Below are 25,911 nucleotides of genomic sequence, written 5' to 3' on the forward strand. Positions count from 1 at the left end.
AGTAAGGAAGAGATAATATTCAGCATAATATATTCTTCTACCTATTTTAATTTCTCAGCTGCATCATCTAATGTTGCTATTAAATTCAGATGACTCCTTAGTGGCCTTAACAAAATTAAACCAGGCTTTTAGCATAGGTTTCTATGAAGTAGCTTATAAAATATTTATGTCAAGTAATATGATAATTTAACAGAATTTGTCAGGTATCTCATGAAAAATTCCGTTAAGAACAGCTTAACTAGGTTTAGTTTGAACTAAAATGAGGTTAAGTTTTACACAGTATTTTAAGCAAAACCACATCCGTTAAACAAATAATAATAATATGCCAAAATTAATGTTTTTACCTCAATGTTATCAGCTATTTGTCTTCTCTCCAAGGCTTCCTTCAGTTCTTCAATCATCTTTTCCTGGTCCTCTATGATTCCTTTGCTTTCTTCTTTTGCAGCCAGAACAAGATTATACTTGCACTATGGAAAGGATTAAATTAAATTTTAGAATATCTTAGGAAAACGTTATCAAAGAAAGTTGGCAAACATAATATAAATAAATGTATATCACAAATATTATGATGACAACTACAAACGTTTAAAATCTCAGTGTCAATGACTAAAATCAGAACAATAGTACTTGCATGATAGTACGATCATACTTGCTAATTGTACAAACTATGTTATTAGAAATGAGTTGTTGGAACCATGAAAAATTTAATATGTATTAGCCAACTCAATACATATTAACCACTAAAATATTATTAAAAAAACAGATAACCATATGTAGAAATCTGTCTCATGAATGTTTTGTCTGTGGGACCTTTTGAATTCATAGTTCATACATATACAGTACCTAAAGCATTTCGTGAGTTGCTCTATCAGTTTGCAAACCAGACCTATTTTAACAAAGAGGATGTATCATATTTATTCATAGTTATTCAAATACATAGTTTTACTTCTTTCTACTCATGTTTTCAGATGTAGAACATACTAATATCAACAGCATAAAAATTCACTCCCTCAAAAATGAATTTACAATTCATCTTCAATTGTTGAGGTCTTAAATTGCCAATTTCTGAGAAAATCTAAATGTGACTGTCAGCTGAGTGTAGTTTACAGGATGTGAATAGGTCCCTTTAGAGACACTGCTCTTTACCCACCATGTGGAAACAGTTCAGTTTGCAAGACAGCCTTAGGCATAAAATGTTGAGAAGATTTCAGCATGTCAAAACAAAGAAGCTTCCTTCTAAAACGCTACAGCAAGTTACACTGTTTCAGACTCATGATAAGACATGTCATTGCCTTCCATTTCTGAAAAACTATACCACGTCCTTCAAAATGACAGAACATACATTTATATCCTCGAGCTCTCTTGTCATCCCATCTATGGACTCAGTTTTATGATTAATTGAAGACCTCAGCTCCTGGATCTGTCTCATCAAGTCAGTTACAACTTCCTGCAACATAAAAAAGTGAACCCTGATACATTATATATATATTATATATATTTTATTACTGGACTTTCTTTGGTGTATAATTCGTCAATCCCAAATTTCAGTCATTTGAAAATGAGGCCTTAATACGCGCATGTAAAGGAGTAACAAGAAATTTGTTGTTAAATTGTTGGCTTTTGTTCTAAGCACTTACATAAAGAATTAAATATCTGCTGAGTTCATCATAGAATCATAGAATCGTTAGGGCTGGAAGGGCCCTTCAAAGGCCATCTAGTCCAGCCCCCCTGCAAGGAACAGGGATATCTCCAACTAGATCAGGTTGCTCAGGGCCTCATCCAACCTGGCCTTGAACGTCTCCAGGGATGGAGCATCCACCACCTCTCTGGGCAACCTGTTCCAGTGTTCTACAACTCTCATGGTAAAAAATTTTTTCCTAATATCCAACCTGAATCTACCTCCCTCTATTTTAAAACCATTACCCCTTGTCCTATCACAACAGGCCCTCCTGAACAGCCTCTCCCCATCTTTCTTGTAGGCCCCCTTGAGGTACTGGAAGACCGCTATAAGGTCACCCCGGAGCCTCCTCTTCTCCAGGCTGAACAGCCCCAAATCTTTCAGCCTGTCCTCATAGGAAAGGTGCTCCAGCCTTCTGATTTAGTCTCGGGCTGTAATGGGTTTCTAGTAGGAGAATAAGAGCACTACCATTTAAAGTCACATTTGTTTGTAACAGAGAAAGGCACATTCAAGAAACACCACTGCATGGACAATAGCAGATTCTTCTGACCTTATACATGTGAAATTTTTGGTTTTAGCATGAAAAAAGCAAGACTTATCAATATTTCATGCTGGATAGTAAAGACACTGTGGTTTCTTATGCCTGTTTTACATACAGCGTAAACACTCGTACTACGGCAACTTTTGCTATTCAAGCTTTCAGAACATTGGAGCTGTCTTTTCATGTAAAAGTGCTCTGATTTTATTAATAAAGATATCCACGGTACATTCTTACATCACCTTTCTTTACCTTTTCTATTAGCCCATTACAACATGACACTGACTGGAAGGCCGATTAATCATCAGGGGAATTACACATCATCTATTCATTGGATGTTTTGTCCAGTAGACAGCTTTACCTTGCTTTTTTTTTTTTCATTTAATCTGCAGTTATCTTGTGTTTTCTCTGAATGCACACTGCAAACTCCAAGATAGTAAGAGGTAGGATTTATTTTACCTAGATACACAGCCAGGATTGCCTAGAATCACAGAATTACTAAGTATCATAGAAAGGCTCTGGGCTTACAACTCTACTACAGAAGTTACCCACAAAACCAGGTATCAGTAACAGAAATAAGCCCAAACCTTATCCGCATCATTTGTCTTCTTCAAAGAAACAATAAACTCTTCAGCAGCAGCCAGCTCCTGTTCCAATTTCTGCAGTTTTGCTTCCTAGAAGAAATAATAACTGTGAAGGAGAGACTTAATTACTTTTGAAGTATGTTTTGTAAAGCATGAAGCCATGAAAAAACATGGAAGGAACGAAATCGTTTACTTTAACAGAAAAATTAAGCAGTAGGTTAACAAAACAATCTGAAACTCTACACTTATTTTGCTGGTATTCTACAGAACACTCACTTCACAAAAAAAATTGCTATTAATACACAAGGAAATCCATGAACACACAATTTAGTCATTCAGTTCTGTTGTTGTACCTGCTGCTCACGCTGTGTCACCGTTTCAGAGGATGGTTTCTCCACCTGTGCTTTTTCAAGTACCTTCAAGAGCTCCCTGGAGAAGTAAACATATTTCTAGTGAGAAATATAATCAGAACATAAGACAGCTTTAACAAGAATCAAGTCTTATAAGTTTATTCTTATTTGCACTTTTTTTTTTAAGACTTTTTCAACTATCACCTTCTCAGTGCTATACAAAAGACTAACAGTTTAGTTACTAGCCATACACTCCTATCAGTAGTGGAACTTTATCTTTGACATGAAGAACAATACTTGTAATGAAACTACATTCATCATGTTAATTGAATACATTAAAATGAAGTGTTGTTCTAAGTTGGATAAAATAAAAAAGCCCATTATGTAGTTATCTCTACTCAGCTGGGGAAAAACACCTCTACAAATAGGATCCCCATCTGAATACAAACCTAGCACAGGAAGAAGCCAATCAAGTCAGATGAAAATAAATCCCACCACTAATTAAAACTTACTTTGAATTGTTTTCTTTGTCTTCTTGCAATTGTAATGTCAGTTTTTCATTATGTTCTTTTTCTGTTTTCAGGAGTTTCAAAAGGTTCTAGAATATTAAAATATATGTTGTTATAAAAAGTTACAATATAAGATCTTTAGAAAAATTTAAATCAAAATAAAAATCTGAAACTAACTCCTAGGATGACTGAAAAAAAGACCCACAAAACCTCAGATGGAACCAGAAAGATCTTTGGCTTTGTCCTGGACAAGTTGAAAAGTAAACTTTTATTCATATTAAGAAATCAGCTGTTTTCACTTGCCCCTGATAATGTTTTCATATAGCTATAATGTTCCTCAATGCCCAAGGCTTTAAAGGGAGAAATCACAATTTTCAACTGTAGATTAATTTGGGGGGATTTTTCAAATTCTAAGATATTAGTCTATCAGGAATTTAAAATAATAATTTTCCATCTGTCAGTATTCCTTTAAACACTAAAAAGGAAAACTTAGAGCAAACTTGCTGAGCAGGCACAGTGTACACTGCAGAAAAGCAGGCAAAATCATTTGCAAAAGCCCTTGAGCAACCTTACTGCTGTTTTGCAGTCACTGCAGTCTGACAGGCTTTCAAGAATAGCATCAACTAAATTGCAGGACAGTGATCCACCACAAAAAGGCATGGATCATTTTAACAAGATCACATCCCCTATGAAAATTTTTAAGAAACTGCTCTGTAAAGATAAAATAAGAAAGCTAGTCTTAGCTAGCACCGAGATGCAAGGTCACTCGCATTTCCTTGTCAGGATTCTTTTCCAAACCAGTTTCTTATTCCTTTACTAATTAACCCATCTCCTTCAACATTTCCAGAGCAATTTCTTCAGCTGAAAACCTACTACTTCATCATGCTATTGGATATTTCTTGTAGCCTGCAATTGCAAATATCTTGCACTAAGTTTTAAAAAAAAGATTCTGGGTATGTCTTCCAAATGAGATCACCAGAAAATCTGTTATTACTGTGGAATCTATTATTGATGATACAGTAATAGGAATTATACAATCTGGCTACATGAGTTACTGTATAATAAAGTCCTTTAAAAGCCTCGACTGTCTTACGCAAAGCTCAGTTTTCATTGCTTCTGCTTCTTGTTTTCTGTCCTCAAGTTGTTGCTTCAGTTGATCTGTCTCAAACTTCGTTACTTCCTGCAAATTGTCATAGTCATCCTGCAGGCTTGCTTTTTCTTCAAGAATCTTTTCATGTTCTAGCCTTTTTAAAAAAAAAAACAAAAAAACAAACACCCACAATGTTAATGTAAGGGTTTGTTTCATTATAAAACTACTCCAATCAATTGTATTTTATAATCTTCAGGTAATATACAAGTACAGTTATTTTAGAAAGAAGTGACTGACATAAATGCTAACTCTTTTTTTTTTAAACTCAGACACCTCAAATTTATGATGGGCACAGGAAATTTAACTGGTATTGGCAGAGAAGGCAGACTTCTCATCCCTAGAAATAATTTACTTACAAAATTCTGTAGCAATTTCAGTCACTGTCTTGATAATGGTGTTCACCCATATTTTTAAATTTTTATTTTTAGCCGGTTGGTGGTCAAAAGACTCTGCTAGAAATGATCCTGAATACCTACATCTGCTTAGTTGGTATCCGAGTTTAGCCCAGAATACATAAAAGATTTTTATATAAAAAAAGTCTAGGTTATTTTCCTCTAAATTTTTGCTCTGAAAACTTATTTCGTTTGATCTTTCACAAAAGTGAAAAGCAAAAAGGAGTAAAAGAGCTGCTAGACAAATGTTATGAATCATGTTACTAATGGAAAGTCTATAGAAAGAACATCTTCCAAAAAGTCAGTACTTCTGCTAACACAGAAGGCATCAAAACCACAATATTTAATTTCAATTCCAAGTTCCCAATCTCACAATGCATCACAAAAAATGACTTCAGCTAAGCCATGACGTGCTACAATGCAATAATGTAGTTAAGCTTTCCAGGAAAAAACACAGCCTTCAAAACCAAAACCCAACAAAACAAACAAATCCCAACACCATCAAAACCCAACATGGCTAAGTTGCACTGATTAAGAAAATCTCACTGATTTTCTTCTCCCAATAATAATGTCAATTATTGCATATAACACTGTGAGCTTTTCAGGCTTCAATAGTCAAGCTTCAGTTTATTTTTATGGTTTCTTTCTGCTTGTATTTTTAGAGCAGCATCATTATGTCACCTGTTTTGTGACCAGACTGAGAAGTAACAGTTAATTTTTAAGACTAAATTGGAAAAAAACCCAAATAAACCCTACCCCTTCAGTCACTTAACTTCTGGAGATCAATAAGCTTATAGGTATATTGTACTTAATGGAAAATCCTATAGCAAACCAAAATTAAGTATCTTTTTTTTTTTCTTGCTGATTTCACAGTGTTCCCCCCTCATGGCTCTGAAATTGGCATAAAAATAATTGAGGAAAAAAAAGGAAAAGAGAGACAAAATAACAACATTAAATAAGAGATGTAAAGTGCAAGTTCACATGCAAAAAAAAGAACAACTAAATCACTGGATGCATCCAGAAGGGAGATTAAGGCATTTTACCAGATTGCCAACATACCTGACGCTATCCAGCTGGAACTGTACATCCATATGTTTACCAGAAAGCTGACTCATTTCTTTCTCTTGCTTTTCCCTAAAGGCACTATATTCCAGTTTTACATCAGACAGCTCCTTGTCTGCAGACTGCAGGACAATGCGCAAGTCATAGACTTCACTTTTTAATACTGTCAAAAAGCAAACAAATATTTCACGTATTAGGAATACAGTGCTAGATACAGGACATGTAACTCTACAGAACATCCTGGGAAAGTCTCAAAAAACTTTACCCATTTTCAGTGGAATTAACCTTGAAGATAACGTACAAAAAGGATCTGTAAATAGAAAAGGTGAACTCTAAGAACTAAAGAGTACAGGCAGAATAAAAAACATTCCAGACATCATCACTTTATTTCCATAGACCAATAGAGGATTTCCCCTTTATTTTTAGTTAATATTTTATTTTTAAAATACTGTATCCTGTACTCCCTTAACATTCAGAGTAAACAGAAAACAATTTTCAATATTGTATATCGTGCAAGACTGGGCAGAGAAAAGCTATTCTGCAAGTTATTTGAAATTTTTTTCTTTAAAAAATAATCAAATCATTATGACCAACATCTTAAACCCAAATAGTCACTCAGCATGTGTTATTGTTGATTCAAAACATTAAGACACCTCAACACTTCATATGGAATTTCAGTGTTATAGACTTACTATCAGTCTTGCTTTGACTGTCTTGAAACTGCTTTTCAAGCGATTTTATTTGTTCAAGGAGCTCCTGGCGCTCTTTACTCCAGTCATTCCGTTCCGATGAAAGAAGCTTGAGAAGAGAAGTAAAATTTTTAAAAGGAAGGAAATGTAGGAGCAGCTAAATCATAGAGTTGTAATAATAATGTATTACTGTATTTCATCAGCCAATCACAAATACAAGACACTTTTCTTTAAATTCGATGTTTGGTAAATATGAAATCCACAGAAGGACAAGAAAAAAATTTTCCAATATAACTGAAGACATTACCTTATCTAGAAAGTTCATTTAAAAGCAACCCACAGCTTAGGAGCTGCAATCTACTTCAGAACAGAGCTATCAGAAATGAGATTGACCTGGGAAGAAACCAGGCCTTATTTTCTTTTCTATGTTAAATCAAACATAGCAATTAAGGAAGACTTGTAAATATTTTCTAGAGTATGGTTGTTTCAGTTCAGTTCCAAATGAGGCAAGTAGTATTTTCAGTATTCCAAAGCTTAAAATTTCCTTGTGACTACTGCTGTCAGAAATCATGAAGTTGGTCAAAATCAAGCACAGACATCTTGAGTGTCTATTTACTTATACTTAAGATCAAGTAGGCTCAGAATCACAACATTTAAAACAATGGAAAAAAAAACCCAAACCTGCAGTGTTATGTTAAATGAAGTCCTTGTCCTCCTGCACTGCCCTGAGCTATGATGCTATGTAAATTTTTCAAAAGTCAAAATGCAGTAACACTGCAGACCTCACTAGGCAACGCAGTAATAGGAGTGCAGTAGATTCCACCTGGTCATATATACACTTACATATAGACCTATATTATATTTTTCTCTCACCTCCTGTATTTGTGCAGAATGATGCTCCAGTTTATTAATATGCTGCTGGAGTTTTATATTCTTGCTTTCCTCTTCATCCAGCTTTGTCTGCATTGTGCTCAGTTGCTCCTGTGACACAACAGACAGTCAAAATTAGAACACATCTTCCAGTTATTTTCACATGCCATATGGCAGTCTGTGCATATTAAATATAAAAACACCAACTACTTTCTTTTTTCATGACCTGAACCAACAGAAAACAGAACACTCAAAAATAAACTGGTATCTGAAGTAGCCGATTTCTCATATTGCTAAGTAAACTGCCAGAATACAAGAAAATCCGTCAGGGAATACAAGGACTGAATCCAATAAACAGTTTTCAGACACACGTTTATCTTGGAGAAATAAGGGTTTAAAAAGAAGTTATTCAAAATATATACTAGCTAAGTTCCTTACAGGATCTTTGCAATATGGTAAGCACCAAAGAGGGGTTTTGGCTGTTGTGCCAGGGTTTTACATGCACTGAGGTTAGTTCCGGCTCCTAGAGAGTAGTTCAGATAACTTTGTAGCACTCTTGTATGTGACAAAAGACCTTCCCTACCCTTCAGGAAAGATACAAGACAATTAAGTTACAATGGTGGACAAGCAACATTTGACAGGTTTCTTCAAATAAAGCAGCATTACATATTAATCTTGGGTATTGTTTCAAATATAGCTGTCACCAGAGACTTAAATTGTTTCTGAGGAAACTTCTTTATCAAGTTAAAATAGTAAAAGTTTAAATGCCCTCTATATCTTAAACTACTTACGATATTCAACTCTCAAATCCCCTTCAGTATTTTAATTGTAAATCCTCTTAAGTCCGATGTATAATTAGAGAACTGTTTAGCGAAGCCTTAAGTATTCATCAAAAGCTTCAGTTTCCCATGTAAATTAAAATATCTTTGAGGATGGGGAGAAGGAAGCATTTCATGCCAAAACCTGCTTTATAATAAAGTTACACATACGCCTCAGTTTTTATTCAGAACATTCACCTGTGCCACTTTGAGCTCCTCAGCAATAGCCTCATATGCTTGCTCATTCATCTCTGGGGGGACTGGCTCTTTCAAAATGTCATCCATCATCTCCGTGGAACACTGAAAATCTTCAGAATGATAATCTAAGATTTCTGGGCTTATTCGTGGTACTAGGCGAGATCTTAGCTGGTAAGCTTTTGTTGGAGTGGTTATGTTCTGTTGTAAAGATTACAAAGCAGTGTTTATTTTAACTGTAAAACAGAATACTTTGTCTGGTATTTTATTTCATAGTTCTATAAGCAGAATAATGAAATAAAGTGCTCAAAGGGGTTTGTTCTAAATCACTACACCCTTTCAGATTTGTCATCCGATTACAGTAGCGGTCATTGAGTGAGTATTTCAGAACAAAAAAGCAGTGTATTTGCTTTATCACATATGGATTACATAGCAGAACACTGGTGAGGTTAAGGGATCATAAAAATGAAAGTATATTCTCACACAACTCAGGAATACATACACATGGTTTTAAATAAACTTATTCTCAAACCTTAAGAGTTTCTCTATGTAGCTTATGTAACTGAGAGACTTCTCGGCGCTTGTGTGCTTTAGTTGCCTCCAGAATGTTTTCAAGATGTTGGTTTGCTTTCTGAAGGGATTGAAGCTCCGATTCCAGTTCCATATGCTTTTTCCTGTATAGGAAGCATTTTACTGTTGTCAAAACTACTCCATCAGTACACTCCTCCCGTCAGTAAGAATAAGCTGCAGTATTGCCAATGAGTCGACTGAAGTTGAACTCTTGCCCAAACATTGAAATACATTATATTGAGAAAAAAAACCCACTGCCATATTAAAAAATAAAAAAAGCTAAGAAGCTTATTTGTGCTTGCATAATGAAGCAAGATGGATAACTAAATGTGTCAGAAAAAATCCATTACATGGTAAGAAATAAGCTGAGCGCTCTGCAATTCCTTTTAGGAGAAAGTGATATCACCCATACCAATATGGTTTTAAGCTTTAAAAATGTTATCCAGTTATATAAGAAGTCTGAACTGGTGCTTGCCAGGATTAAAGAAAATCCTTTAAAGATTTTTTTTTTTAGTGCTGCTCTGTTAAGATTATTTTGCCCTCTAAAAGTACTCTAACTGAAATAAAACAGTTGAGCAGAAATTTAAGAATCATTTTCATTAGATATTTTGCTGTTACTGTGACAGTTGGCCTTACTGACATAATTGTAGGGTCAAAGTCTACAGACAACAGGAAATAGTACATATTTCATCTTTTGGCAGTTTAACGCTATCACTTTCCTTCAGGTTTTTAGCATTTGCAACAAAGCTTATGGAACAGAATAGATCTTTAGTTCCGACTGTATTGGACAACAGAAAAATTAGCATATATTGATTTTGTGAAATTGTTAAATTTTACTCTACTTATTCAGTTACAGCATACCATTACACTTACATGTAAAATTAAGCATCCAGTTACTCAAACTGGAAACCAGTTTAAAATTTAGTGAAATTCAGAGGTGAATCCAGAGACTTAAAAGCATACTTCTGTTGGACTGCACTCCACTAAGAAAATGTCAGTAATTGATAATAAAAATGCAGGCATACTATCAAGAAAGCAGGACATGCACAAAACATGGAATATATAGAATAGGAATACATCGAATGGGCAGGAAAATATAATAAATATATGAAGGTATAAATAAACCATTGTAACCAATGATACAGGACAATAGATAGATTGCTGAATTGATAAACTCAGTAGAAGGTAACATTACTATTCATAAAATTCATAGCATTTGTTACACAGCAGAAATCTAAGAATAAAAATACAGATTTGTACAATTGCCTGAATGAGCAAAAAGGACATAACAAAGCTCCTTTGCAAAAAAAAAAGGAAGGAGGCAAAAATGGAAGTATCTTGTGCCCAATGCTTCTAGAATTATACTCTAGATTCACCGAAATCAATAAAAAGCAACAATGTTAGGTATAAGCTAAAAATAAATATAATTAGAAAAAAAATCAGGTCTCTCATGCCTTCCAGGTTTACATTACATTTGCTGGAAGTGTAATTATTTTTCTTGTATCTCCAGTAACAGGACCTGAATTTCAGAAACAGGGTTGACCAAGTTAAGCCATGTATTATTCACTTCCATATCAATCTCCCTCTCTCTGCCTCCACACATATACACCGAAGGTATTACTCAGGCCTTTGGCATTATCTTGTGCTGCCCTCAAGGAAAACAACGACAGTAAATTCTTTAGTACGTTAGTAAGGACAAAGTATACTCTTATCTTGTGTTTAGATGCCGAAGCAAATGGACACGAATGAACTATTGACACCATGTCTTTGCTCTAATTTGAATTAAATCTGTTCCAATAACAAGTCTCAAGACAGTGGTACTATTGCCTTCTTAAAAACCCTGAAGTGGTGACAAAAAATTAACCAAGAAGTTAACCAAAATTTTCTGGGGTGCTTGGATTCTGCATTTATAGTGACTCAAACTTGCAATCTTGAAAGAGGTTGTATTAAAAACTACTATTGCACTAAAAGAAATAAAAATTCCAAAATACCCCCCGCAAAACCCATCAACTCTTAGTTCCTGCCACCGCTTCCATCTGCAATAGTTGGGTTACTGAAAAATACTTGCTCAACATGGAAACTAAGCTGAACTCTCCCTGTCCCATTAAGCAGGTGACTATCAGAATTTCAAGGTATGTGCGTCTCCTGCATGTTGTGAAGCATTGTTTTGCATCTTAGTGTAAAGAGCTTTCGGAAAGAGAAAGAAATCTGCAGCAGTGCAGACGTGCCTTCAGACTGCATTGCGGTTGTTTCCTAGTCCTGGAGTAACAGAGTTCAACAGGAACATATGCTGTGTGCATGCTACTTTTCTTAACCTGGCCCTCTTTTACATGCAAAGAACATACTTAGACTGTATATGCAGGATCTGAGACTAACTTTTAGAAATCAATACAAGCAATTACTTCAGGACATATAAAGGCATGTGTATCCTGTTTTGTCTCACTTGGTTAGCTCTTTGAATTCTTCATATTCTTGATTTGAACTTGCCAGTTCACTTTGAGTCTGTAGCAGGCGTGCTTTCAGCCTTTCAACAGATGCCAGTGAGTTGCCTTCTACTGATATGGTGGTAGGATATAAATGATGACCTAAAGAACAAACATATAGACTCTGAAATCAGAGTAGCTCAAATATTTTAAGTTTTACTAAAATGAAAGCATTTGTAGGCTTCTGAACAGCATAAAAGCAATTGAAATTGAAGATAATGGGTATTAGCAACAGTCCACATGAAAACCAGTAGAATAATTAATATTACTGCAGTCTTTGTAACAACTAAGGACAATAAAATGAGATTAGGTGTGGTGTTCACAAGACACACAAGAAGCCAAATTCCCTATTGCTGTACTTGCTTGAAGGCCAACATGAATAAAACGAAGTAAACCTGTTTCATCAGTCTTCAGGTATCACTTTGAAAGGGGCAAAAATACATTAAGACAGACAATATTTTCAACACTACGCTGCACACAACAGAAACACAGTAAGCTTATTTAGCTGAAAAGTGTTAGCATATTTTTACCTCCAGTATTTTTCTCTGTGGCTGAAGCTTCCAAAAAAGCTTTTTCTAGTTCTGCAATAGTCTGAGCATCAATTTCTTGGGCCTTTTTAACTGACTGTAAAGAACGAAGTCTTTTATTCTCCTCTCTGAGGTTATGGTTCTCCATGGCATACTTTGCAACTCGTGGGTGTTGTTCCATCTGTGATAAGCAGTATTTTATTTAACAGTTTTTATTTTCCAGACAATGCTATACATAACTATCTGTTGCTCTACTACCTTTAATATGCATTAAATTGTAATAGAAGAGGAAAAAATTTATTCTCTACCATGGTTGGAACTGCTCCGTTTTAGTTTTTGTAAGTTTTCTTACTCTCTTGGAATCTGCTCTCAAAGAGACAGTGGGTTTACATTTTATGTGTTTATTCTTTTACTGGTAATAAAGAATTAGGTTTTGCTTCTGCTTTTGACATCCCTTTTCAGTTTCAGCTTTGAGCTTTGGCTTAACACTGTCCCTGCATGCCATAGTAACGTTTCTATTAGTCCTTTAATGACTGTCTTGACTTCGGTACTTTTTTTTCCTGCCTTCACTTTGGAGCTCAGTTATGAGCTAGAGTCAATCTCATCTTTAATACATCTGCTCCTCCTTCCTGCTTGTGCTTGGAAATTGTTTTTAGAGATCTGCCTTCTCTCTCGAGCTTCTTTGTTCTTCAAGACTGCCTCACTAATAATACCACGCTTAACCAGATACCTGAATAACCTGAAGCCTCCTTTTATAAAGCCTTAGGTACGTACTTTGCTACTTGCTTTCCTCAGACAGCTCCAGGACAGCATCACCCCTGATTAGCATCTACATGCCCATCTAGCATCTGTGTTATTATCATCCTTCAGAAACCTGCTGTACTACTTGCATCCTGCTGTCTTTCCCTTTTAACAGATGTCATGGATGTTAAAGTCTCCCACAACAATGAAGATTTGTGATTTGGAGGCTTTCTTGAGTTGCTTAAAGAGACTTAGTCCTCTACCTAACCCAGATCAGGTGGCCTGTGGCAAGCTCCCACCATGACATCACCCTCACTAGCCTCTCCCCTTATGCAAACTCACAAACTCTAAACCCACCCATTGCCCTTTCCATACGGAAACTCCATGCATTTGAGATGCTTCTATAAAGGGAACTACTACCCATCCACTTTTTACCTGCCTGTCTTTCCTAAAAAGCCCATAAACACCCATCACAGAACTCCATCACATGAGCTATTCTCACAAAAGAAAAATTTTCTAGAAAGGAAAAACTAAAGACTTACCTGTTCTCTGAGTGTCTGCAATTCCTCCCTCAATTCACTGAGGAGATCATCTTGCTCTTTTGGCAATAAGCTTCCACCCGCCTCTTTATGTAATCTCTCCAAGCGAACAATATGGTCTTCACGGAATTTAACTATCATTTTATTGGACTGAATAAATTTCTCCTTCTTGGCACACAGATCTTCTAGTTGAGCAATTTTTTCTAATAAATTCTTAGAAAGTATATATACAGATTGGTGGAAAAGTGACAGTTACACTAGATGAATTTTTAAGGTGCATAAATCACATACAGACACAAATCATGCAAAACTCAGCTAACAATAGTTTTGCGAATACGGACTATCATTCATTTGGAGCAGATCTGTAGAGAGCAATATAGCTCATACCAAGAAGCCAAATTACACACTATATTGCAAAAACTTTACTTAGAAGCTCAAATATGATCATGTAGACTAAGCAGCCAGTTAAGAACATCAGATGCACCCCTAGAGTGCCTGTTTCAGTTCATTTTCTTCCACAAAAAAAGAAAAAGTCCATTTTGGATGATGCAACACTGTACCATGACATGAACCAAACCACAATAAAATGGGGATGACTGGGAGGTTTGCTTCAAAAAAAAACATACTGTTGATCCAAACACTCAAAGATGCCCTCAAAATTAACCAAAACAGAAGTTTGCTGTTCCATTCAAATTTCTTATTAGAAAATTCAAATAAAAAACCCACGCCCTAAAACTAAACATACTATGAAAGCTATCCTATGGCTTATCTGAATTTGAAAGATTTTCTCTTAAATGTCATTTGACTAGTTCCCTTATTACCAAACCTTATCATCTTTGGACAGAGTATTCTTATTCAAAACCAAAGAAAAAAATCACAAAGAGTCAGTTTCAATATGGTCTCATCAGATAGCACACAGAATGCACTTAGAAATATTAGTGCTTTCTTACCTTCTTTTCACCTTCTGATTTCTCCCAGAACAACATTGCTTCAAGAAAGTTGTTCATGTAATTTATGTTGTTCTTCCCTTTTTCAACAGCACCTGTAGGGTAAGTCAATGAAACAAATGCTCTATTTATTAAAATACTAGTTAATCTCATTTTCCTAAATACATAACTTGACAGTTGTGGAAAAATTTTTTAAATAAAATTCTTCGAACAATATAATTCCTCTAAGATCATGTGCCGTACCCAGAGCAAAGACATTTAGACTGTAATTATCAGCACTTGCAGGTGACCAAGAAAAAAAAACAGAGTCAATATACATAACTGTATAATTAATAAAGTTGTTCAAGCATTAAATGGCTTTACGATTAACTTTTAATAAAATAAAAGAATCAGTTTGTTCAGCTGAATATATCTATAAAATGCAACCCCTCTCTGAAAGTAATTTGATAACACTAAGCCATTATTGGCATTATTATTACAGTTTACACATATTAAAAGTAGACTAACTGGTTTATGAGAAGGAAATTTGGAAAAGTAAGCATGAATTAAGGGGACAATTAGTGATTTAATCTGGGAGGAAAGTGTCCACACAAAGGATTAAAAGGGTTTAACTAATCCACTTAAGAAATTAATTCAAAATAGCTTTCCTGAATACCCTCATGTAGGCAAGACTACTTTTTTATATTTATTGTAATTTAATATATTAAAAAATGCCATCATGTTTTTAAAGCAGCTAGTAAGCAGATTTCATATTTGTGCAATTGAATATTACAAACATCATTTAACTGCATAGACTAAACACAGCTTTAATAAATTAGGTTGTTTAAAAACCTCTCTTCAGTGTTTAAGCATCATTATTTGCCTTCCCCCTCAGAACTCTATCACAACTCCAATAATATTTTTGAGCCCTCTGTCAATATTTATGTATTCACAGACTGTGATTCAGTGTCTGACATAATCACTGACTTGTTTTTGTTGGTTAAACGTGTACACTCAGAGAAGTAATTTTTCCTTAGGAAAACTCAACCACATATTAAACAAGTCTTTCTAACTTCTGTAGTAACTTCTATTGTTGTATCTTCTACTTCTTGACAAGGTCAGGAAAGAGTTGACTAAGGATACAGTAAGAGTTAAGAGATGAATTTTACTACCTTGGAATCAAATATTATAAGGCAGCACATTTCAGTGAGAAGTATACATAAGTAAAAAGCTATGCTATGATCTATAGTGAAGATACAGTGGTCTAGTGAAAAGCTACCGGGGAAAAAAAAGTTACATATTGATAAAACCCCATTACCATCTTATATTGAAACCGATCTTTTATTGAAAGGCAAACATCCTTCTTAGGATCTTCCTGAAGGGGCAAAAGGGGAAGAGAGGGGGGAAAATAATCCAGTGCTGAGCTTACAAAGAATGTGGATTCAATGGGCATTATCAACACCTTAGTGCTCTCCCTCCAACCTAAATGTACGAGCAATCACATGTAAACTTTTGGTTACTTAAAAGATTAGGCAGTATACCTCCTGTGAACTGGAAGAGTATTTTAAGTACTCTGTAACAGAAACATAGCCCTGTACACAAACTTACGAGAGGAAGAAAAAATCACATTAATAATTTCTGCAAAATATTAGATACAGGCACGGGCAAAGGGATCCATAAGACAAGTGCAGCCTCTGTAGGTCAGTCTCTACAAAAATATTAATTGCTCAGAATCTTAATGAACTACATAAGGCTTGAACCCTCTACGCTAAAAAAGTAGCAAGTTCTCTCTGCCCTCACCCCCAACTCTTACCTTGTGATATAGAAATATCACGCATAGATGGCACTGAAGTAAGTAGAGCAAGCTGCTCTTTCAACTTCTTGACCTCAGCTTGCAGTTGGCTCACATTTCCTTGTGTATCTTCATTCACCACAGCCTTTCATAAATATGTTAAGAGAAAATTAGCAAGAGGTACAAAAAAAAAATCTTTTATTTTATAGGATAAAAGAAAAGTGAAAGACTGCAGAACAACAAAACTACTGAGAAGTCTTCCGTCTTAGGAAAGGAAGAACTCATGGGAAAAGCAATGTTCAATTTACTCAGAAACCAGTAAGTTGCACTTTAGCTAAAAATATTGGTTAAAAAATTTAATGTTTTCTGCAGAATCTTCTCTGGAGCTTTTGACCAACAAAGCTAAGCAGTATATATCAAAGGCAGTAGTTTCTAGTCAGATGCCAACACACTTTCAAAATCCACTCATGAGAAACTATGTTTTGGGAATTAGCATATATAAAAACTAGATGCACTGAAGTGCTATTGAATCTAATTTATTAAATGACAATTTTAAGTTTTAGTACAGATTTACTTACTTTTTCCAATGTAGTGCTCAGAGAACAAGCAATGAACGCAATTATCAGCTGTTACTTAGTCCCCAGCTGTTGTACTCGATTCATAATCAAAAGCAAAAGAGTCCTTTTCAAAAATATTTTGTCATAAACACTTAGGAAAGCAAATTTAGGATTTTAAAGTAAGTTCTAGTCATTTAAATTGGTGAAACCAAAAGTGCATTTCAATTAAGCTATCCTGTTTGCAGATGTGTAATTTAAATGACAATAAACTATTTGTTGCAACAATGAAGACATTGAATAACTCTTACCTTGTTTTTAATCAACTTTGCTCGCTGAGCAAAATTAAGGGTGGACAGTGTTTCACCAAAACACCTGGATCCTGGGTGAACATTCGCAATTATACATGTTTTTGCATTACCACCAAGGGAATCCTATTTAAAAACACAAAAGTAGTTTTACTTGCATGTTTTTGGCTACAGCAGGAAGCCATGACTGAAGAGCTACTGTGTATCACTTTGAACAAACTGCAGAAGGGATTTTATTTAACAAATCTCCATGCTACTGAAGTTTCTGAAATTTTATTTCAATGGTAAGTATAAAGGATGTGACTGTAAACAAAGACTTCATCTGGGTTTTTAAAACCCTCATTCTATATTACTAATCAACAATTTGAGATATTTGTTACACCTGAACAGGAGGGAGAGGGAAAAAAAATATCAGGGAATAAAGTAGATATTTCACTTTAATCTTGGTCATTAGCAGATTGATATTCATACTATTTTGAATATCATCTAGCCTGTTGATTTTTCCAACCTATCTTCTGGTGGCAATTGCTAAACAAACAAAATCACAAAACAACAGATTCTTGAACAAGGATATAAAAAGAACCTCTCCTTTTTACATGCATGTCTTCAAATATCTCCGTGCTGTTAGACAAGTAGCTCTCAAATCTCTGGAGAAGGATGCAGTTACATCCGAGACTCTAAAAGCCTAGTGCTATAAAATAGCCCACAAGCCTCAGTGGCATTTTCTCTGTCTAGTAGAGAAGGTCATGTTTGTAGACTTGTTTGCAATACCACCACCTGAAAAAACCCAGCCACTTCAGTAACAGCTCATACAGTTGCAATTCTCTTCCGATTTCTATTACGTATTTGGGGTAGCATTGGAAGAACATAATTCTTCACAGGTTCACAATTCTAACATGTACATGGAACAGGGATGGAACAATTAGGAAATTTTGCTGTGATCACAATACTGTGGTGTAACACAAATACTACATTATGTACGTTATTATAATACAAAAATATGTTAGAGATATTATTCATTACTGTTCAGAGTAATTCCGGAAATCCTGTCAAACATTTCGGCACACCCCTAAATATCACACAAAACATTTCCCAAGTTATAGGGATGAAAACACATGCTTCCTTTTCTTTAAAACTTGCAAATGTGTAAAAGGAGATTATAAGCATCAATAAAATTTCTTATCTTCAGTTAACAGCAATAAATCAGCTAGAAGTCTGTTTAGGTAAAAATACATTTTTGAAGCTTTGTTCCAGCTGCCCAATATTGAAACAAATTTTTAATGTACCTGAGTTCAGCTTTTTAGAGTGAAAAAAACAAGCTCCCCCCAAATTTTTTCTACACCCCAAGTAGCATACAAAATCCAGAGGATATATATTACCCGTAACAGAAAAGTGAGCTTGGAATCCCGGTAACAAATGTGTCTCTGTTTTCCATTACCAACATCAACAAGTGCTGTGATTACTTGGCCCAGACAACTTAGTGATCGATTTATGTTACCTGCTTCCTAAAAAAAGGAGAAGAGAACAAAAGGTGAACACATTTAGTGGACGGAACAGGGCAGTACATCTGAAAGGAGAAAGATGCCATAGGTATTACAGAGCTAACCTTTAACCTCAGTCCTTCTGTATGGGTGTCTTTCTGTCTCTCAGATCCTGCCAAGTCTACCAGGTTGAGCAAGGAAGACCGAATGTTAACAATCTCATTGTTTTTCTCCATGGATTCCACTGTGATAGTGAAAACTGCATGTGATCTTGAGGATTCTCTGTTCATTGAGGTCGATGCTACACGACGGTTTCTCCAACCCATAGTTAACACCTAGGCATGAAAAAGACATCAAATAACATCAAGTATCTCAGACCATATCCAGTATTTGCATACAGGTGACAAAAAGTAGTAAACATATTTCAGTGCAATGGCTTTTAAAAATTTCAAGGACAAGGACTTGTTTACTTTCTTCCAATACTGGTTTATGTTAGCAGTGTACAAGGAAAAAAAAATATTTAAAGTCACAGTAGTACTATATACACGTGTCTCATTCATGGAGAAATAAACCCGCTAATTTCTAGAACACACACACAGCGTCTAATTAGCAGGAGATGCAGTTTTCTATTGCTATTTCAGAGATGTGTAGGGCAACCATTATGGAAAGATTACTGTAGTTGCAATTCATATATTCCGAACTCCAGAACTACACGATTTCTTACATGTGTGGGATAGTCAGGAAGCATTGTCTAGAAACAGCTTTTTACACTGTTTTTTGGAGGACACAGATAGGGGAAGAGGGTGTCACAGACACTGTGCGAAAAAATATGTGCTTTAATCAAAGAGGAATATTTACCAAATAAGCATCAAGATAAATAGTCCAAACATTAAAAAGTGACAAAAAATACCTGGTATGCTTCAGCAGCAGATGACAACACCTGTTCAACGGCACCATCAACAAAGACTCCCTTCTTGATGTGTTCTCTGAGAAAGAGTCCAGCTGAAGCAGAATCTAGCAAGTCAAATATCTGTTCATTGTAGATTTCAATAAATGAGCATTTGCAGAGAAAACTCTTTCCATTGCCAGCCTGAAAAACACAGTAATTTACACTATAAACAGATTGGTTTTATTAAGTCTGGCATTGTGTGGCAGTTAGTCTCTTTTTATACATATCTGAAGCTACTAGTTTGCATATATATTCTACATACTATACATTTCTGATGCCCAGGTGACAACCAACATCCAGAAACCTGAATGCATTTTCAGACTCAAAACATAAGCACACTTGTATCTGAAGAAAGTGTACTATAATTTGGTAGAGTACTAGATGCAAGCATTTCTCATTAATGTATTTGATGCAAGATAGCAATAATCCTGGAAACTTTCCTGCTACACACCCAGCTTACCAAACAGCCTTAGCTAATCTTTAATGTAAGACATTACTTTCACTGCAATAATAAGTATAAAATAAGTTACCTTTTCTTTTTCACGTTCAATTAGAAAAAATAAGTATTCAAAGCTCCGTGGAATTACACCTCTCAGACTGTGAGTGAAATTATCAGAATCAGATGGTCCTAAAGAGATTTTTTTAATTAAAAAAATAATTAATTAGTACTACTCAAGTAATGGTTGATATTTTCAAGCTGTCATTACAGATGACTTCAGAAACTTGGTTTTAGTCAGCTTATGGCAAAAACACAGAAGAAATGTAATAAAATCAGCTTTCAAGATATAAGATAATATTCTATAATCGGATTAATATGTAGTCTAAATGATGCTTGTGAAAGTTTACTTTACCGGTCCATAGGTTACCTATGTCATAAACTACAGCATAAACTACATGGATGTCCACAGAAAACATGTTCTTTCACATGTAAAGCTGTGAAGGTATGCCAATACAGCCACTTCAACTCTGATTTGAAGAACCAGAAAGACAAGGTGGGTTTGTCCCTGCGTTTAGTTAATTTGTACGTAGTCCCTGAAAATACGCCAGCCAAACTGGTTTTGGTTATTTCAGTAACTTTCTAATGACAAGTACAATATTAATGCATTTAAAGTCATCACTGTACGAAGAGTAAGATTACAAGAGGATCCCTTCATATACAGAGAGGTTTTAAATTCCTAGTTGGGTAGGAAGCAGTTACTTTGAAAACCTCACTATATTTTAATATGGAAGACCTTTGCATACTAGATTATTTTTCTACTCATGCAAGGGATATCAGCCAAACAGGGAAACCAGTAGAACATTCATTTTTGGGAAAATTTAGTAAAAGTGTTTGATTTACTTGAAAAGCTTCTCTCCTGCTAAAACCAGAAAAAAAAAATCAACATCTTCAAAAAGATAGAGAGTACCTGTACTTCATTGTTTTCATATAAAGCAAGAACGACTGCACTGAGTGCTACACCATTTATTAAACCTTAAAGTTATCTGCAGGAAGACAAAAATCTAAATCATCTCTAGTGTTTGAGCAGGATGACATTTCAATCCAAGACAAAAAGGATTAAGCAACTACTGAAAGATTAAACTCTCTCATGAACTTACCCATCATAGTAAAGGTTTTTCCTGACCCAGTCTGGCCACTAACAACAAAAAAAAAGTGAGATAAAGCTTTATTCTGGCTCTGAATTTTTTATTAATCTGTATCTTTAAGGAGAACTCACAGCTTAAAATGGAAAAAAATATTCTTCTAAATTAAAGATAAAAAAAGACAGGCAAGCTGAGAAATCAGTCAGCTAAAAAGGTATAAAAATAGAACAGCAAATTCAACCATGAAATTCTGTTAGATAAATCACCTTTTCTCTCCCCTTCCACCCACTATTTTCTTCCTTATTTCTGTTGGAAAGGGGAACAGCGGAACTTAGCGTTAAAATGAAGTCTTTAAAATATATGCATTAAACTAATTTTTGGCTCAATCTTTTGGGTTTTGAGTCGCTCAGTAGTGCACATAAGCCTAAAATGAGGAAAATACTTTTAAAATGAATATATCTTTTCAAACAGCAGTTATTAATCATGCTAGAGAAACTTCAGGGCAATTTCACTTCATTTTTCCACATTTGTGTATTGTAACAAAGCAGACTTCCCTTCACAGTTTTGCAAATGCAGTGCTAGGCTAAAAAACCCAGTAACGTTTTGATTAGATCCGTCCTTCAATTTAGCATTTTTGACCAAAGTGCTTACTCAGTTTTCAAAATGAAAGAATACTGAGAGTTAATATAATGATATTCGTGCTGCTAGCCATGGGTATATTTCTACCTTGAAAACATTTTGAAAGTTAAAATTATCATTCAAGAGCTCTCCCACAGGCAGCCAAGACTCACTAAAGAGTTGAGCTGGCCAAATACCAAGTCAAAGTGATTTTCATTCCATTTTGCTATGGACATATTGAAAACAACTAGCTTTCTCTTTAACAGTATAGTAAAACTTCATTTTTTAAGACAAACAATAGTAAAATTGAAATGAGTTTACAATCCACACTATTTGCCATAAGTATTAGAAGCATAACACCTACAAGCAGATTCCTCCAAAAGAGGAATAAGAAGGACTCTTCAATATCGCAAGAACATTCCCTACGTTGTGCTGCACTAAAGAAGCATTTTCAAAGCTTGCTGTAACATTAAGCAGGCTCTGGCACTTAAAACCACAGCTACTCATTAACACAACCTCACCAAATGTTCCAATTGCTATGAAATAACATTAAATTACTTACTATGCAAAGATGGTTCCATTGTAGCCGTTCATACAAGATTCAACAATATTTTTGGCCACGCTCAAGAACACTGACTCCTGGGGACAAGGGAAAGAGAAGGCACTTGGCACCAGTCATTTAAGTATCTCTTCTATCAGTGTTTTCTATGCCATAACTTTATCACAACTAAAATAGAGACGTTCATTAAAATTAGACATGTATTATGACTCCTGGAGTTCTTACAGCAAAACAATTAATCCTAAGTCTTTGTGACATGAATCGCCCCCTCTGAAAAAATGTTATTCCTTGTTGATAGCTTAAAGAAAAAAATAAAACTCAGCATCATAGTAATGGGCTTTCAAATATATATTATATTAATTTTGGTCCAGTGTTTTTGATTACACTATGTGGTTTATACTATGAGTAGGTCAAAATGGAGCCTAAGACACTCATCAAATCTATTTAGCTTTCAACATTCACCAGTGCACAATGGCATATTCAACAAATCTGCACAACTGTTAGCCTCATCTGTTTTCATATATTTCTCTCAGACCTGCAAGAAGACACTAGCTACAAATAACAGCCTACAGAACATGGGTTTTGTTTGGTATTTGTTTGTTTGAGTTTTTGCAGTTTTTTAAAACAGATGTTAAATAGAATTGTTAATAGAATGTTAAATCATTCATTTAGATTAATTAAAATTATGATTGGAACTTCAAACACAATATTATAAAAGTTAAATTGAAGGATTTTCTTTCCAGTATTACCTGTCCCAGATGAACAATGCATCTGTTTAAAAGGCAAATGTATAAGAAGGCAATATACCTAATAGAATATAAACTTATAATTTCCTAATATACAGATCACATCTTTAATATCAGCTACTGACTGCCAGCTAATTTCATACATTTGTCTCAACAGGGGGGTTAATTTTCTGTCTATGGTATTATTGTAGCATTTACAAATAGCTTTGACTTTAATGCAAACTTTAATTAAAGAAATTAACAGTTAAAAACACATTCAAACTATTAGACAGGAGAATTTAGTGCAACATTTCTGTACTATAACTACATATTATCAATCTGACCACTGCAGAAAAAAAAAAAGACCTAAAGCACTACATCTTTAGAAAGATTTAGTGTAGCAGTTGCCAAAACTCAGGGGAAAAACTGCAATACTGTTATGAGATTCCGGAAGTTATTACCTGTGTTGTTTCCATATTTGCAACATAATCAAAAGTAAATATCTTTGGTTCAGGCTTCGAATGCAGACGGATGGTATTTGATGAGAGAACAGATAAACACAAGCCTTGATCTCCATCAGTTAACGCAGCTGCCTCTGAAGGGGGACGTACCCTTACATAAACTTTGATAGCATCACCTTCAACACTAAATGAATATTTATGCATTAGGTTACTTCAAAATAGATCTATCAGCTGTTTGATAAAATTAAATCACAAAAATCAGATTAAGCATGTGAAGTCACACAAAGGTGTCTCCTGAAAATATACTACTTCTATCTGTACACATCAATTCATTACAAGTCACAGATTTGTTAAAGGTAACAAAGTGGCAGACTTAAAAACAAGGAACATGAAGTTACTGGAATTTATTACTGTTGCATGTAGCTCTAAAAGAACACACTTCAGAGGGAACTTGAGATATATAAAACCAGTGTTATAAGGCAGTTTCTGAGACTATAGGCTTCAAGCATCCTTCTTACTACTGGAAGCTATAAAAGACTTTGCAAATGAAGCAGATGATGCTACATTCCAGCAAGAAAGTTACTAGCATTTTTCACTGCTGCTTACAAGAAGGGAAAGAACAAGCAATTGTAGATCCTAAGTCCAATAAAGTATAACAATGCCTATATCTAAAAGCTCCCTAACCTATTTAATCACATTTATCCGTGGATGGATCAGTAAACTTAGCTTGAATAAGTAAATGTGTATGACTACTATATTAAAGCTTTAAGGAGTTCTGGCACAATACCAATAAATATCAAGGAATTAAATTCTTACATGAAGTGGCAGCAAACTTGGATTGACTTCATTCTTTCCCAAAAGGCAGTTATAGCTGGGTGTTATAACTGTTATTGATTTTTACTTTCGATAAACAAGAGAAAGGAACAGAATAATTTTAAAAGTGCAGGAAGGACTTCATGACTGAAAAGCAGGGTTGGGAAGTAGCAGAGGAAAGGGTTAAAAAACCCAGGAAACAGCTGAGAAAGCGAAGATGTTATACTGGATTTAAGACACACCACACTAACTTGCTGAGTATTTTTTCATCAGGTAATATTATTCTGAGTTGTGGCAGAAACTTCATATTTAGAGGAGGGCTTTTTGGTTTAGCTTAGGACTTCCTCACAGAATTGAAGTTGCTCATGGAATATCTCTTCAGAGAAATTCTAGAGTCCAGTTGCAGAGTTAACGGACAAATGAGAATTTACTGCATGGCAGCATTCCGAGGGGAATTTGATGCCTCAGAACAACTCTTTTTATTAAGAGAACTTTTTTTTTTTAAAAAACCCACAAGGAAGTTAAGAGAGAAAGGCAACAATCTTGTGCAGTAAAATGTGGAAAGAAAAAACTCTACATTATTTTACAGTTATACTAGGTTATGCTCACACTTTTTGTGCAATGTGATTATTCATATATAGGAACTGGCCAATATTACATTACCTTGGTGAGTTCAACAGAGGTAATGCAGAGTCACGTAAGTCTCCTGTAAAATAAAAGTGAAACGCACACAAATTAAATAAGATAAAATTATTGCTCAAAATTCCTCATTTAAATAGAAAATAGTATAAGCAGTACCAAGGGAGATAAACAGAGAGCCTTATAAATACTCGTTCCATGCATGAACCAGAACTGCGTAAAAATAATTAGGAATTATCTTCCCTTGGCAGAAAGTTTGCAGTTTCTGGCAAAGGCAGAGAAAGCTCCAGTCCTACAGTGTAAGCATGCATACACTTGTAAATATATGTGCAATGAGTTATCTCTTAAATTAATACATATAAGGTTTTCCAAGTGTTTTAGAGAATTAGGAACATAAATGTTAATAGTATTATATATTTCCATTATATTTTAAAAATTGCTAACTCATTGCAAATAAAACACCACCACAACATGGGAGTTTTACTGACACGACTGCAAAAATTCAACTTCCTAAACCTGCACAACTCAGTAGCTATATTACTTTCACTTTTATGAAGTACTATTGACCACTCTGTAATGCACAGCTTTCCTGTATGCATGAGCATCATTTTGCACACTTCACATTTCAAGGAGATGGCACGTATTGCCCCACAGATAGATACGGTGACTTATTTTTTACTTAAGGGTGAATCTGACATCAAAATATTTCACATAGGTTAGTCAAAATATTAACTAAGCAACATAACCAACTTCCATTACAATGAAAGACGATTTACCAAAATATTCCGGTAATAAAGACCTATAAAGTCC

At 34.9% G+C, this 25,911-nt stretch overlaps 1 protein-coding gene across 1 annotated transcript in view; it reads right to left on the reverse strand.

Moving 5' to 3' along the window:
* Nucleotides 1-25,911, reverse strand: part of KIF15 (kinesin family member 15) — a 36,259-nt gene that overhangs the window by 9,400 nt on the left and 948 nt on the right. Inside the window, exons 2-26 of the mRNA XM_086614609.1 lie at nucleotides 25,126-25,168; nucleotides 23,650-23,833; nucleotides 22,467-22,543; nucleotides 21,302-21,339; nucleotides 20,236-20,333; nucleotides 19,667-19,846; nucleotides 18,882-19,091; nucleotides 18,655-18,780; nucleotides 17,279-17,401; nucleotides 16,435-16,558; nucleotides 14,646-14,737; nucleotides 13,699-13,908; nucleotides 12,419-12,596; nucleotides 11,849-11,990; nucleotides 9,368-9,509; nucleotides 8,839-9,036; nucleotides 7,826-7,933; nucleotides 6,956-7,061; nucleotides 6,261-6,426; nucleotides 4,753-4,903; nucleotides 3,663-3,748; nucleotides 3,154-3,229; nucleotides 2,804-2,890; nucleotides 1,343-1,447; nucleotides 345-467 (exon numbers count right to left, since the gene is read on the reverse strand). Coding sequence (XP_086470735.1) covers nucleotides 345-467; nucleotides 1,343-1,447; nucleotides 2,804-2,890; nucleotides 3,154-3,229; nucleotides 3,663-3,748; nucleotides 4,753-4,903; nucleotides 6,261-6,426; nucleotides 6,956-7,061; nucleotides 7,826-7,933; nucleotides 8,839-9,036; nucleotides 9,368-9,509; nucleotides 11,849-11,990; nucleotides 12,419-12,596; nucleotides 13,699-13,908; nucleotides 14,646-14,737; nucleotides 16,435-16,558; nucleotides 17,279-17,401; nucleotides 18,655-18,780; nucleotides 18,882-19,091; nucleotides 19,667-19,846; nucleotides 20,236-20,333; nucleotides 21,302-21,339; nucleotides 22,467-22,543; nucleotides 23,650-23,833; nucleotides 25,126-25,168 — 3,173 coding nt within the window. The remainder of the gene's footprint in view (nucleotides 1-344; nucleotides 468-1,342; nucleotides 1,448-2,803; nucleotides 2,891-3,153; nucleotides 3,230-3,662; nucleotides 3,749-4,752; nucleotides 4,904-6,260; nucleotides 6,427-6,955; nucleotides 7,062-7,825; nucleotides 7,934-8,838; nucleotides 9,037-9,367; nucleotides 9,510-11,848; nucleotides 11,991-12,418; nucleotides 12,597-13,698; nucleotides 13,909-14,645; nucleotides 14,738-16,434; nucleotides 16,559-17,278; nucleotides 17,402-18,654; nucleotides 18,781-18,881; nucleotides 19,092-19,666; nucleotides 19,847-20,235; nucleotides 20,334-21,301; nucleotides 21,340-22,466; nucleotides 22,544-23,649; nucleotides 23,834-25,125; nucleotides 25,169-25,911) is intronic.

The sequence above is a fragment of the Tauraco erythrolophus genome, chromosome 7, assembly GCF_009769465.1.
Source record: "Tauraco erythrolophus isolate bTauEry1 chromosome 7, bTauEry1.pri, whole genome shotgun sequence".
NCBI classification, from domain to species: Eukaryota; Metazoa; Chordata; class Aves; order Musophagiformes; family Musophagidae; genus Tauraco; species Tauraco erythrolophus.